This window comes from Grampus griseus (genome assembly GCF_964374135.1).
Source record: "Grampus griseus genome assembly, chromosome: 18".
Lineage (NCBI taxonomy): Eukaryota > Metazoa > Chordata > Mammalia > Artiodactyla > Delphinidae > Grampus > Grampus griseus.
The window spans coordinates 64,197,864-64,211,476 of NC_139012.1; the positions used below are offsets into that span (position 1 = coordinate 64,197,864).

General features: G+C 41.2%; 1 protein-coding gene across 1 annotated transcript in view; it reads left to right on the top strand.

Moving 5' to 3' along the window:
- WDFY2 (WD repeat and FYVE domain containing 2) overlaps positions 1-13,613 on the top strand; it is a 176,092-nt gene that overhangs the window by 152,528 nt on the left and 9,951 nt on the right. Inside the window, exons 7-8 of the mRNA XM_082676018.1 lie at positions 135-261; positions 12,733-12,838. Coding sequence (XP_082532144.1) covers positions 135-261; positions 12,733-12,838 — 233 coding nt within the window. The remainder of the gene's footprint in view (positions 1-134; positions 262-12,732; positions 12,839-13,613) is intronic.

Consider the following 13,613-nt stretch of genomic DNA (forward strand, 5'->3'; position numbering starts at 1 on the left):
CCTATTTGTTCTTTCAACAGAAGTTTGTTGTGTGCCAGGAATTGCGCTAGCTCCGAACTCCTCTGCTCTCACAAGTTACTGGTGAATAATGTTGTCACTTTGTGACTAATGGCCATCTGTGTCTGTTCTCTCAGGTGGGGTGACTGCTCTCTGCTGGGACCCCGTCCAGCGGGTGTTGTTCTCGGGGAGCTCCGACCACTCTGTCATCATGTGGGACATCGGTGGGAGAAAAGGAACAGCCATCGAGCTCCAAGGACATAGGTAAGGCTGCTGGTGCTTTTATTTTTTTATTTATCATTTATTTTTTATATTTATCTATTTATTTATTCATTTATTTATTTATTTATGCGGTACGCGGGCCTCTCACTGTTGTGGCCTCTCCCGTTGCGGAGCACAGGCTCCGGACGTGCAGGCTCAGCGGCCGTGGCTCACGGGCCCAGCCGCTCCGTGGCATGTGGGATCTTCCTGGACCGGGGCACGAACCCGTGTCCCCTGCATTGGCAGGCGGACTCTCAACCACTGCGCCACCAGGGAAGCCCCAAATTTATTTATTTTTTTATTTTTGGCTGCACTGTGGGGCGTGTGGGATCTTAGTTCCCCCACCAGGGATCGAACCCGCGCCTTTGGCAGTGAAAGCACCGAGTCCTAACCACTGGACCACCAGGGAATTCCCTGTTGGTGCTTTTATGAAGAACTCTGGGAAAGATTCCCGGCTGAAAGCTGGAACAAAGGCATGCGGGCCAGTCTTTGTGGCGGGAGCTTAGCCTGGGGATAATGTGACAGGAACGCAAATAATGGCCACTTTGATTTATATCTGTACATAAGTATGTTTATTTATTTATACCCCATTTTAACCCACAGAGGATTTATTTTATTTTGTGGCTTACAAAAACCACAAAATAAAATAATGGCAGCAAAGAAATAAAAGGTAAAAAAGAGAACCAGGGAAGACTATAAGAGTAAAAATTTGAGAGTGAGAGAAAAAAGAGCTTCAGAATACAAGCTATGAAGGCCTACAGAATTTCTATAATTGAGTTCAAATGTGGTTTCAAGATTCCTGGCAGCTTAAGGAAAAGGTATCCTCACCCAGTACATGTTGTACTTCCCCAGATATTTACTGAGTACTCGCCTTGATTAGTATCAGGCTCTTCTTCCTTAAGGAGTGGATTTCAGGAGACTGAGAGGAAGAGCAGAGAAAGCTTTTTGCTTCCTTGGAGCAGTTCTCAAACTTTGTTGTCCGCCAAGAATCACTGAGAAATCTGTTAAGTAGATTCCTGGGCCCTGTCCTCTGAGATTCTCTCCACTGGTCTGGAGCTGCGGGCATCTGTGTCGTAACAAGCCTCCCAAGTAGCTCTGCCAGTGACCCTTGGACCACACTCTGATTTGTCCCACGTGTGCTGCCCGAGGTCCCTGGAGGCAAAGCCTGATCGTGTTGCCAAAAAGAATTTTCAATCTGCTTTAGAACTCTGAAGCTAATCTGAATTGTCTTTAACTTTTAAAGTTTTCAACCTGATCTTAACTATGATTCTAATATATCAACTCCCATGAACTGACTGGTTTTAAGTGGCATTAGCTCCACCTGTAGATCTGCCTGGAAACACGAGTTTCAAAAACTTCTCCTAAGAAGTTAAATTTACAGTTTGGAATTATTAGATATGAGCTAATTCAATTTTACAGGGCCCATGCACAAATACTTATATTTTGTGTTAGAGTTTAATTTTAGAGACGTAGCTACTAAGTCCTTCATTCCCACATGAGAGAACAGATCAGTTGTCCGGGGCTATACTTGGCTTGTGGGACCACTCAGACCTCAGTATCAGCTCATGAAAGGAATTACTCCCTTATATTTCTCTCCATGACAAGGGGACACATATCGAGATCACGTAGAAGGAGTTGACATCATCCATGTAAGTGAAGAAAAAGAAAAACAAAATACAGCCCTGTTTCCTAATACTTGGTTACCAGCTACTCTACCAAGTAATTTCTGCTACTCGGGCTGCCTCCGAGAAATCAGATACAGGCTTTGAATGAAGATCAGCAGTATTTCTTGGACTCATTCAGATTAGCTCATAACTAGTTTTATTTCTACACAGTGGTTCACAAAGACTGCAAGCAGGGTGGGTGTCAGTACTCACCGCCAGCGTCACTGGGTGCTGCGTGTCCTTAGGCAGAACGTTGTTCTGGGAGACTTGCATCTACAGTTGGATAAGAAAGGAAAAGCTATAAAGTGGAGACAGTCTCTCAGTTCCAGAAAAATGAAGCCTAAACTAATAGGTCTTCCAGTTTCTGAGACATACAGGCTTGGCCTTTTAGAAGATGAAACGAACCATACTTGGAGTCCATCCTGATAGGATCGCACCCTGGAGCCTGGTGCGGTGGACAGGCTGGTGAGATCAGGAGCTACCGGTCAGAACTGCCTTGAACAGGAAGAACAGCAGAAGGCCTTGCCTGGTGCTTTATTTATTGATAATTCAAGCTTAGTAATAAGGTGGAGTCTATGAGGGGCTCCTTGACACCAGGTCTTAGTCTGAGAGGGGTTGCCCTTGGTGTCACAGAACTAGGAGAAGTAAACTTCCTCAGCATCGTTGGTGTCACACTGTGAGAGTGGGTTTGAGTGCCCGAGGTGGGGACAGGGAAGCATTGGAGCTGCTGACAGATGGAGGAAGACGGGGTTCACAAAGAAGGTGCAGGAAAGAAGGTCAAGAGCATCAGGCAGGATAAGGCCCACGTTCACAGCAGCCATTCCTCTGCCCTGAAAACTGGCCACTGGATTGGTGTTTGGTGATTCCTGTATTTGTTTTTCGTTTTTTGTTTTTTTCAAATTATCTGCAATCTTTTCTTGTTTCTTTTTTTTTTTTTTTAATTTTTATTGGAGTATAGTTGCTTTACAATGTGTTAGTTTCTACTGTACAGCAAAATGAATCAGCTATACACACACATATATCCCTTCTTTTTTGGATTTCCTTCCCATTTAAGTTACCGCAGAGCATTGAGTAGAGTCCTGTGTGCTATACAGTAGGTTCTCATTAGTTATCTGTTTTATACATAGTATCAGTAGTGTATGTATGTCAATCCCAATCTCCCAGTTCACCCCATCCTTGATTCTTGTATTTGAGTAGCGCCTAATACTTTGTCAAAGAGCTTTCAAAACACACAGACACCTCAGTTTAATCTTACAATAACCCTATGAAAGAGAGAGGTCAGATATCATTTTTTCGGTGAGAATATTGGGCTTCCATCCTCAAAGACTCCAGCTGGTAGCTTAGGTCTCCCAGACCTCAGTTCAGTCCAGCAGAGAAAGCTTCTCAGAACCTTCTTTGTATCCAGCGCTGTGCTAGGCTCTGGGGAAACAAAAATGAACATTGAATAACATGGTCCCCACCGTGCCCCATGGTGTTTTCTTTCTTTTCTACTTTAGAGGCCGAAGACTTTCTGCCTGGGACCTCAGGCTGCCCCTTGCTCTCCTACAATTCCTTATTTTCCCACCTTCCCCCAGGATGACTGTTGGTGGCCAGAGTTCCAAATCAGGGGCCCAATCGTTGAGCTTGGGCACCGGGAAGAGCAGACTGGACCAGAGGTTTCCCCACCCCTCAGGGTGGGGAGACTGCCTTCCCCTCTTCTGGAAACGTCCAGCCATAGTGTGGAGGGACAGCTCCCTGTGGCTTCTGTCCCAGGTTCTGAGCTTTCACACCATCCTTCATTGGCAGAAATACAACATTAATGTAGCTAGTTTGATTTGATGTGTAAAAATCCCATCAAAGCAGAGAGAGCTTTAGCACAAGTAAGTGATTGATGACAGCAAAAATGTTTCCAAGTCCAAGGAAAAAAAGCTGAGAAAGTATACTTCTATAGTACAATATTATCTGCATTTGAAGCATTTTGGTATTTTTATTCCCTGCAGCAAGTAGAACATGATTACGTGCCAGCTCTGGGGAAAGAAAGGCAAGGAAAAGGTTCCAATTTCAGGGGCCAGTTACGGTTTTCAAGAATCAGTTACCAGTTAGATGGATATTATTGAAGCATAAACCTGGACATCTATTGTCCCGTGCCCACCTTGTCAAATCTAATCATGGGACTTGGACCTTTTAGATTCTTTTTTATTCTGATAGGTATAGGATAATACCTGTCATTTCATGACCACCTTTTCTTTCATGGCCATATTTTTTCTTTCTAATAGTGTTTTCTTAGGACTCTAAGACTTTCTGGCAATTTAATTTAATGGTAACTTGATTTAAAGCACAGGTAAAGGTCTGCGTGGTCCCTTGTGCTGGACCCCTCCACCAAGACTGGGATCCACGGGCTGCATGAGGCTCTGTCACAGCCGTGACCCTGGGCCCACGTGGCCTGTGTCTTTGCCTCCTCTTTCCACAGCCCCAGCTCTGGGTTTCTCTCTTCCTCTTCTTACCATGGGTAAGACTTTTCTTATAAGCATCTTCGAATTCTTTTGGTAAAGAAATAGGCTATTCATAAATAAATAAACATTGGGAGAATTTATGCTTTTCTCTTATATCAAAGTTATGAAAGGAAGTAAAATTCTTGCACTCAGGTTCTTCTGGGTTTGGGGGAGAGGGACCAAGGATAAATATGTATGAAAGCTTTCTCTCCTTCCGAATCTGAGATTAGGAGCGTTTCTCATTGTCACACTAGAGAATCATTAGGGGTGATGGGAAGAGATGTCTTTTCTGTTTTTAAGTATTTAGCTAACTAAAGACATAATAGGTCAAAGTATTAGCAGCTAAAGTTCTTTACAGAGGGTAGCATCTCGTCAAAGAGAGAGGGGTTGTATAGTGTGGTGACTAGTAATAGCCTTTGAGTCAGGCCAGGCTGTATACGAGGCAGCCCTTCTGCTGAGGGCTCTGTAGGCTTGGGCAAGACACCTCATCTCTGATCTTCAGTTTCCCCATCTCTAAAATAAGGACAATATTGGAAAGAAAAGCCCTCAAAGGTTGTCAAAAATCAGAAATAATACAATGCATGTAAAATAATCAGCATAAGAATAAGGGGTAATTAGTGGCAATTGTTAACATTTTCTTGTTAATAAAAACGATAATAATTCAAAAATCGAGCTTTCAGATACGATTACTGTTTCTCCCTGATTGTAGCATTTCCAATGGAAATATTGCCACATACACCTACTCCCTCTATACCTAATATATTCAGCAGATGTTCATCGAGCTCCGTCTACAGACCAGACTTTGTATTGGGCTCTTAGGACCCAAAGGTGACTAAGAAAACAGTCCCTGCCTCTATAGGGCTGTGCTAGACGTATGAAAAGGTGGTAAAGGTGGATCCGTTTGCCATTTTACTGGAAAGTAGGTGGCCTCAGTGGGGGAGATTCCCTGTTGATCTGGATCTTAGGAGATGAAGAGATTCTCATCGTTCTGCTGAGGATTACCCAAACAGAATTGCATGAACTAAATACAGTGTTCAGGAAACTGCAAGTGGACAGAGGGCCAGTGGCTAATCTGAACTTCCACTCTAGCCAGTGAACAGCAAATTGTTGCTGACGCACAAACCAGTGTTCCCAGAAAGGAGACCCCAAGTTCAGGTTCAGCCTTGGCTGTTGTCCAAGAATCCCTGGGGAGACGATCCTTCTAGGGTCCCTTTGGTGTGGGATAAGCCTAAGTGTCAGTTATCCTGGAGACCTCTCATGTGTGGATCGGTCACGGACCTTCTCTGGTCCGAGGAGGTCTGGAAAACTTAGGAATGTGAGAGTTACGAATATAAGAGAGAGAGCGATCTCTAGAAGCAGATGCTTAACTGGTTAGATTTCACCAAGTGGGCTGGGAATTTTCATACTTTGGAAAGTTTCATTTCTTTGCTGTACATTTAAGTCCCGCCTACTTTGGGGATGGAACAGGGCCTAAGTTGACGTTTGGGTAGATGTTAGCCTGTGTCTGAAAATCTGTTTCTATAAAGAGGATAAAGGCTTCTCTACCCTTTTTCCTTAAGAAGCATCAGACACAGGACCAGCCTTCATGGGCGTGTGACCTTTGCAATCACACGAGGCCTCACGCTTAGAAGGGTCCCATGCTTGGTTTAGTGCTCTACTGTCACCATCTTGTAATTCTTTATTTTTTTGACAAGGGGCCCTTTGTTTTCATTTTGCGTCGCGTCCTCCGTGTTACGTAGCTTGGCCCGATCAGAAGTGCTGCCTCTAGGGCTGGTGAGAAAGGGAGTGCGGCCATCCCGCTAAGCATAGTCTTTGTAGATGGTGGAGCCTGTTGGTTGTGCAAAGTGGGGTCTTCATACACTCATAAGAGATTTGTAGTGCAGTTCATGGAATGCTCATCTATGAAATAATAACCAGTTTTGAGATGCTTTCTAGTATAAATGCTACAGTGATGCCGGATCAAACATGAATGCAAGAAGAAGGTATCTTTTACTTTTTATAACCGTTGATCTGTGAACCTGGGGATGTTCCCTCATCTCATTTTTAACTGCAAGGTGGTTGTATTTTGAATCCTTAAATCAGGAAGCCCCTGAGCAGCTTTATTACAAAGCTTGGGATACAGCATTCATCACTGTGTTCTCCTGGGTTGGAATATTAACAGGACTGGAGTCCCATAAATTATGTATCTGTTGCTGAACGTTGCTGCCAGCTATGAGTGGCAAAGCACTTCCTTCTGTAGCTTATTTCGTTTTGCAAGATCCTTGACGTGTATCAAGGTGTCTTAACAAATGAAATGTAGTTCAAATCACAGGGCGGTTATGAATCTGTTCAAATAGATAGATTTTCCTTCTTGCCCCGGAATGTCACAATGGTGTCAGTCCATATTCTAAAATGTATGAAGTAACAACAAGGAGAGATAGAAAACAATTGACTTTGTTTTTTAATGAATACATGTCAAAGATTTTATATTAGTCATTAATTAATAAAGGAGCTGGTAAGATGTTACAACCAGTTCAGAGGAAAATCCAGAGTAGAAACATGCAGAGGCAATGGAGAATGCTGCAATGAATTTGTGTTTTCACAGTTGATTTCTTCCATGTGAGGAAAAGGATGTGGAAATTAGTTGCATCTTCACTGGATAAAATTCATTTGCAGTAGTGTCAGTTTTCTATAACTTACAGAGTTATAAAATAGCATAAAGATACTGAAGGTACAGACCCCCATAGAGTCAGAAGGGGGTGCTAGACCATACCTGATATTCCATTGAAAAGATACCCAGTAATTTCTTTCTGCCCATTTCAAAGTTTTTTGACCTACCCCTCCTCTCCTGTAATCAGAATAATCTCAAAGATTATTCTTGATCACAAAAAAAAGGCTGGTCTCATAAAGTTCGGCCTAATCATGTACACTGGTGCAATAAGAGTGTAAATTAACCCGTAGGCCGTCTTGGTTTGCTTTGCAAATATGGAGCCGTACAGTGTTAAACAACTGTTAAGCCCACAACATTTACAAAAGTTTTTATAAGGAATCTTGGATTGAGCTTTTCAGAACCTCTGTTATCTGCTATCCCAAGGCTAGGAAACTGAGCCCAAGAAAATCTCCACCATTTTTCACCTATAGTACTTATAACCTTGGTTGAATTCCTCGAGGTTTTCAACATTTGCTAGCTTCCTGGCCTGGTAGCTTTCTTACCACCTGTAAGGCCAGGACCGTGCAAACCAGGTACCAGGCCAGTTTTCCTTTTGGGAGGGGGATGGTTATAGGCATTGGCTCCCTTAATTCTTAAAGGGGCTAGTCATATCTGATTCAATGAACACTACCCTCTAATATGATACTCTAGGTAAGGCCTTGTCTGCCCAACGATATACTATGGATAGATTCTAATTAAACCTGTGAAATAACTGTATTGCCATGAAAATCAAGGGGACTCAGTAACAGATTTTGAATTCTGGGGGATCTCTGGGAATTGGATATCATTCTTAAATGTTTGGATTTAGCTTATCAAAGCAGAATTTACTAAATTGTAAGTTAGAGATAGCATAAAAAGTAAGAGAAAAGGCAGCCTCGTATATCCAAAAAATAGAACATTAAAGCAACGTCAACAGTATTCCAGACAGGTAACCACAGTAAAACTTCCCTCTTCAGTTCATTCAGTCCTGTGTCATTAATTCTTGTTCTGCTGGTTTTGGTTCAGCAGTCTGCATTTGTGAAGCCATCTGCATGCAGACTAAAAAGAGTCCAGAAATCCAAGGAAATCCTGAGTCAATCCACTAGCACAGTTTACAGATTATCTAAGCAATGTCAGTTCAGTACCCTTTGCCTAAGAGTCTATTCGTTTAAATACCAGTATTTAAAAATACCTGCTATATAGAGTCCTTTCCCAGGAAACTCTGAGATTGGCCTTTCTGGCCTGTAGCTTATAGTGGAGGCTTCAGGCAAGAGTCAGAATAATACAAAGTTACCTGTAGATATTAGAGACTTAATGGTTAATTTTTACTGTTATAAATAATATCAGAATTGAGAAGAGTAAAATTCTCTATTGAGATACCCTACATAACTATTTCCTAAGAGATTTGATCAGTATTTTGCCTGCAGGTAAAAACAGACAATGAGAGCACTGATAAGTCTCCAGGGTCTTCCCATGCAATATACAGTTTCAGAAATATATTAATAATATTTTACCCATACTGACTTAACCTAGGGAAGACTAAGCATCTCCTCTGATCCGACGGCTCTTCCTGTAACACAGTAAACAAATGCAGTTAGTAACACAGCAATTATGTATAGCATCTCTATCTTTATAAGGCAAAGGGAACAAATCTTTATGATTTTTCTAGGACCCCTCTAGAAAATCTTAAAGATAGTTTTAGATAATCTAAAGATCGTTCTTAGCATTTAAAAATATGCTAAAAAAATTTTTTTCCCCAAAATACAGGGTTCAGTGTGGGAAAGCAAAACCATTTTCAGAGGATACTTGATATCTTTAGATACTTGATTAAGATAGGAGCACAGGTGCCTAAGAAACAATACTTGGTTATCTATATAATCGAAGTAACAAGAAAACATTGGAAAATAAATGTAGAAAGGAACACAGTCTTAAAGAATTTAGGTCTTTTCACAAATGAGGGCCCTTGTTCCTTTTTCTTTTCTTAAATAATCAAGAACTTTTCAAGTCAACATAAAGCTCTGAAAATAATTTTCGTGAGACACAGAATCTCTGCTAGCTAGGCAGATTCCATAGGAGGTAAAGAATATCCTTTTGCAGTGTAGTCCAAGGCATTACTCAGTAAACTAAGGAAGCAAGCCATCAAAACCGAGGGAACTATGCCAAAATTCTAATGTATTTTATAGCTTTTTTTTAAAGACTCGAGTATTATAAACCAAAGCAAGTAAAATTCATTTTCCATGTTTTGTCTTTTATTTTTCTCTTTTATATTCTGAAACAAATTTATATTTTACTTTAGAATTGCCTTTTTCATTCATTTATGCTCTCTCGAAAGTATATGATGGAGTTTTCCAGAGGCTACCTGAGTGACATTATAACAAATGCAGAAAGAGATGAGTATTTGGTTCTTGCCTATTAAGCCAGACATTAGAAAGACTTGCACAAATATTAAACAATGCCATTTTGTCTTCAAAATATTTTGTTTTGGGAAATATAGTTATTTTCCCCAAAATATATGTTATTTACGTTAAAATGCAATGGATTCATCATTGCTATTTTCAGATGAATCAATAGTTTAAAAATTTCTCAGATTTGATTTGACTTCGCTGCCGAGGGCCTGGGTTCAGTCCGTGGTCGGGGAACGAAGATCCCACGGGCCATGTGGTGCAGAAAAAAAAAAAACCCATACTCTTTTTTTTTATTCTTCCCCCAAAACAAAAACACAGACACAATCGTATTTCCTTTTCATTACTGCATCTGGCATAGTCTCAACCACCCATTTTAATTATAATAATTAACCAAAGTAACTAACTCATATTTCATAGAGAAGATTGGGAGGAGGGAGGATGTGGATAATTGAGAACTTTCCATCACATGCAGGCATTTTAGCACAGCTAGACTCGCACAGCTCATGAATCACGTGACATCAATTTCTACTGTGACATACATCACTTTTGCATCCCCTGAAAGTGGCAAAAAGGAACACATTCATTTGACATGACACACCTCAGTTACAGCTTCTCTACAGCACACAAAAATAGGCAAACATATATAATCATATATGCTTATTATGCTTTGTAATCGAAGTTTCAGTTACTTAGAAATTATCTAGGTAGGTATCCAATGACTATCAATTAGCTCAACTTACTATTAGTCCATTGTAAGTTACCTAAAGATCTTGGGAATGATCTTTAAGTTGATATGCTATAAAACATAATTGCTGTATATATAAAAAGTTTATCAGAATAATTAATTGAACACAAACTTAGCTTTCAAAATCTTAAACATTATATAGGCATAATATTAGCTTATTTGACTAGTTATCCTATATAAATTTAGGAGAAATCAACCCAAGTAAAACAAAATGTACATTTGCATTATATTTAACACTGATTAATCCAGAAAAAGACATACCTGTGTTTTAAAACTCATCATGCAAGTCTTATTTGCCAAAGAGTTACCCTAATTTTGTGAACTTGGATTCTTAAAATATCACTGAGTTAGGGTGTATTTTCTGTGGAATAATTTTTAAGTCTAGTAAACTTAAAGTTTTAGAGGTTCAGCTTCCTTATTTTCTGTGAAGTTTAGGAATATTTAATTTATATAAGCTTGCTTATCTTTATAAGCAAGTGCTTATAATATAAAAGATGCCATAATCTAATTTATTGGTACCCTCTGGAAACAGGAAAGCATTCCACACACAAGACGTAAAGGCCCTTCTGAACTGCAGACACGGACGCACAGAGCTTAATGGCTTCAGTCATACAACTGCAGCCGCAAGTGAAAAGTAAACACAAAAGCACACAAAAAATCACCAGTTGAGATTTCACAGAGTTATTCTCCTTCCCAGTGGCCACGGAATTCTTAATGAATTTGAGCTCAAAATAGAAAAATATTCAAACAAAAACAACCAAGAAACCAGATTCCTTGTTCTCTTTTTGCCACAGGAACATAGGTCTCTATCATCTTTTGTTGGTGATCAAGTTGTCAGACCCTGAAACTGAATTCCCCACCAAGGGGGAACAACTTATCAGCCATGTATGAACTAGAAAGAAAAATAAAACACAGAATCAGTAAAGAGGGCATGAAAACTAGAGAGACAGAGAATCAGTGAAACGCAAGTCTGTTGCTGTGTTGGATTCACCCTGGGAGCCGTCTCGGGCAGCACAGGTTACCTGGCTCCATCAGGTACGCCCAGCAGGCATTTCGTTGGATGACCTTACAAATGTAACATGAACAGATGGCACAGACTTTACTTAATTGATCATTTAAGGAACCAGTACAACAGCTTTTTTCCTTAAGTGTTGGTAACTGACAAAGACACCTCTCCTTGGGGCCTTAGCATCTTACACGAGCATTTTTAAAATTTGAGCTAGAGTTGATTTACAGTGTTGTGTTGGTTTCAGGTGGACAGCAAAGGGATCCAGTTATATATATGCCTATTCTTTTTCAGATTCTTTTCCATTATAGGTTATCACCAGATGTTGAATATAGTTCCCTGTGCTATACAGTAGGTCCTTGTTGTTTATTTTATATATAGTGGTGTGTATCTGTTAATCCCATACCCCTAATTTATCTCTCCCCACTTTCCCCTTTGGACATAAATCATAGCAATATTTTCTTAGATCAGTCTCCCAAAGCAAAAGAAATAAAAGCAAAAGTAAACAAGTAGACCTAATTAAACATATAAGCTTTTGCACAGCAAAGGACACCATAAACAGAACGGAAAGACAACCTATGGGATGGGAGAAAATATTTGCAAATGATGCAGTCGACAAGGGCTTAATTTCCAAAATATACAAACACCTCATACATCTCAATATCAAAAAAACAAACAACTCAATCAAAAAATGGCAGAAAGGGACTTTCCTGGTGGCACACTGGTGAAGAATCTGCCTGCCAGTACAGGGGACACGGGTTCAAGCCCTGGTCCGGGGAGATCCCACATGCCGCGGAGCTACTAAGCCCATGCGCCACAACTACTGAGCCCGCATGCCACAACTACTGAAGCCCGTGTGCCTAGAGCCCGTGCTCCACAACAAGTGAAGCCACTGCAATGAGAAGCCCGCGCACCGTAATGAAGAGTAGCCCCCGCTCGCTGCAAGTAGAGAAAGTCCGCACGCAGCAACGAAGACCGAACACAGCCAAAAATAAATAAATTTTTAAAAAATATGGCAGAAGACCTAAATAGACATGCCTCCGGAGAAGACATACAGATGGCCAACAGGCACATCGAAAGATGTTCAAGGGGTTCCCTGGTGGCACAGTGGTTGAGAGTCTGCCTGCCGATGCAGGGGACCCGGGTTCGTGCCCCGGTCCGGGAAGATCCCACGTGCCGCGGAGCGGCTGGGCCCGTGAGCCATGGCCGCTGAGCCTGCGCGTCCGGAGCCTGTGCTCCGCAACGGCAGAGGCCACAACAGTGAGAGGCCCGCGTACGACCAAAAAAAAAAGTTCAACCTAGCTAATTATTAAACGAGCATTTTGACTTATTTTAAGTGTTGAAAATCTTGAGTACTCTCCCAATATTAGCATGTTGACAATTCCATCCGGTTTCCAAGATCTGCTCTTGGGTGGGGCTCAGCGGTGAGTGTGCATGTGACCAACTGCTGGGCTTCCTTCCCTCAGGGCTCTCTCTGCTCTTGGGAACTGTCACTAACTCTTGCTTCTTTCGCAGTGACAGAGTCCAGGCCCTGTCCTATGCACAGCACACGCGGCAGCTCATCTCCTGTGGTGGTGACGGTGGGATTGTCGTCTGGAACATGGACGTGGAGAGGCAGGAGGTAGGTGCCACAGCAGCCTCGGGCCACCCCCCTCCTCAGCCACCGGGCTGGGCTCTGCAGCTCCTACCCTGCCGAAAAAAGCTTCAGCCTCCCCTCCTACTCACTCCTTCTTTCTTTTATGAGTAAACCATGAAAGAAAACATGTTATGTCAGAGAATTTAAAAATTCTGGTATGAAAGGAGCTTCCTTTTTCTTTTTTAACCCCTCATAAATTGGCACGTAACACTTAGCGTAATGGAGATTTCATAAGAATTTCAACTGAGACTAAGCTGGTTAGACTTTAAATCTGTTGAACCATTACAACAGCAGTTCAGGCGAGAAAGAGGAAGCAGCTATTTTCAGGTGAGTAGCCGTTTGCTATAAAGTGCCTACGAAGACAGAAAGCGTAGTACTTCATGTTATTGGGGGCAGTGGTGGCTAGTGTGTGAGAAATGGTATTTGATGAAGGATCCTTAGTTTGGTATTAATAGAAATATTAGAAATATTTTTTGTGTGTTTGCGAGTCATATTCTAAGCAGTTCTCCAGTTATAAATATATACGTTGTCATTTTTTAGGCATATATTTAAGTTTTATCATAACATTCTTTTTTCAGTGAATTTTCTTTTTCCTCTTTGAGCATCTTAACAACGATTTGCTTACTGAATATCCCCTTTGACAGGTACTTTGATGTTAACCATTTTCTCATTTCCCTAGAATTATGCTGGGTAAACTTTCCCTTTGACAGTGTGTATTCTTCTAATTTATTTCCTTGTGGGATGCGAGAATTAGAAAAGC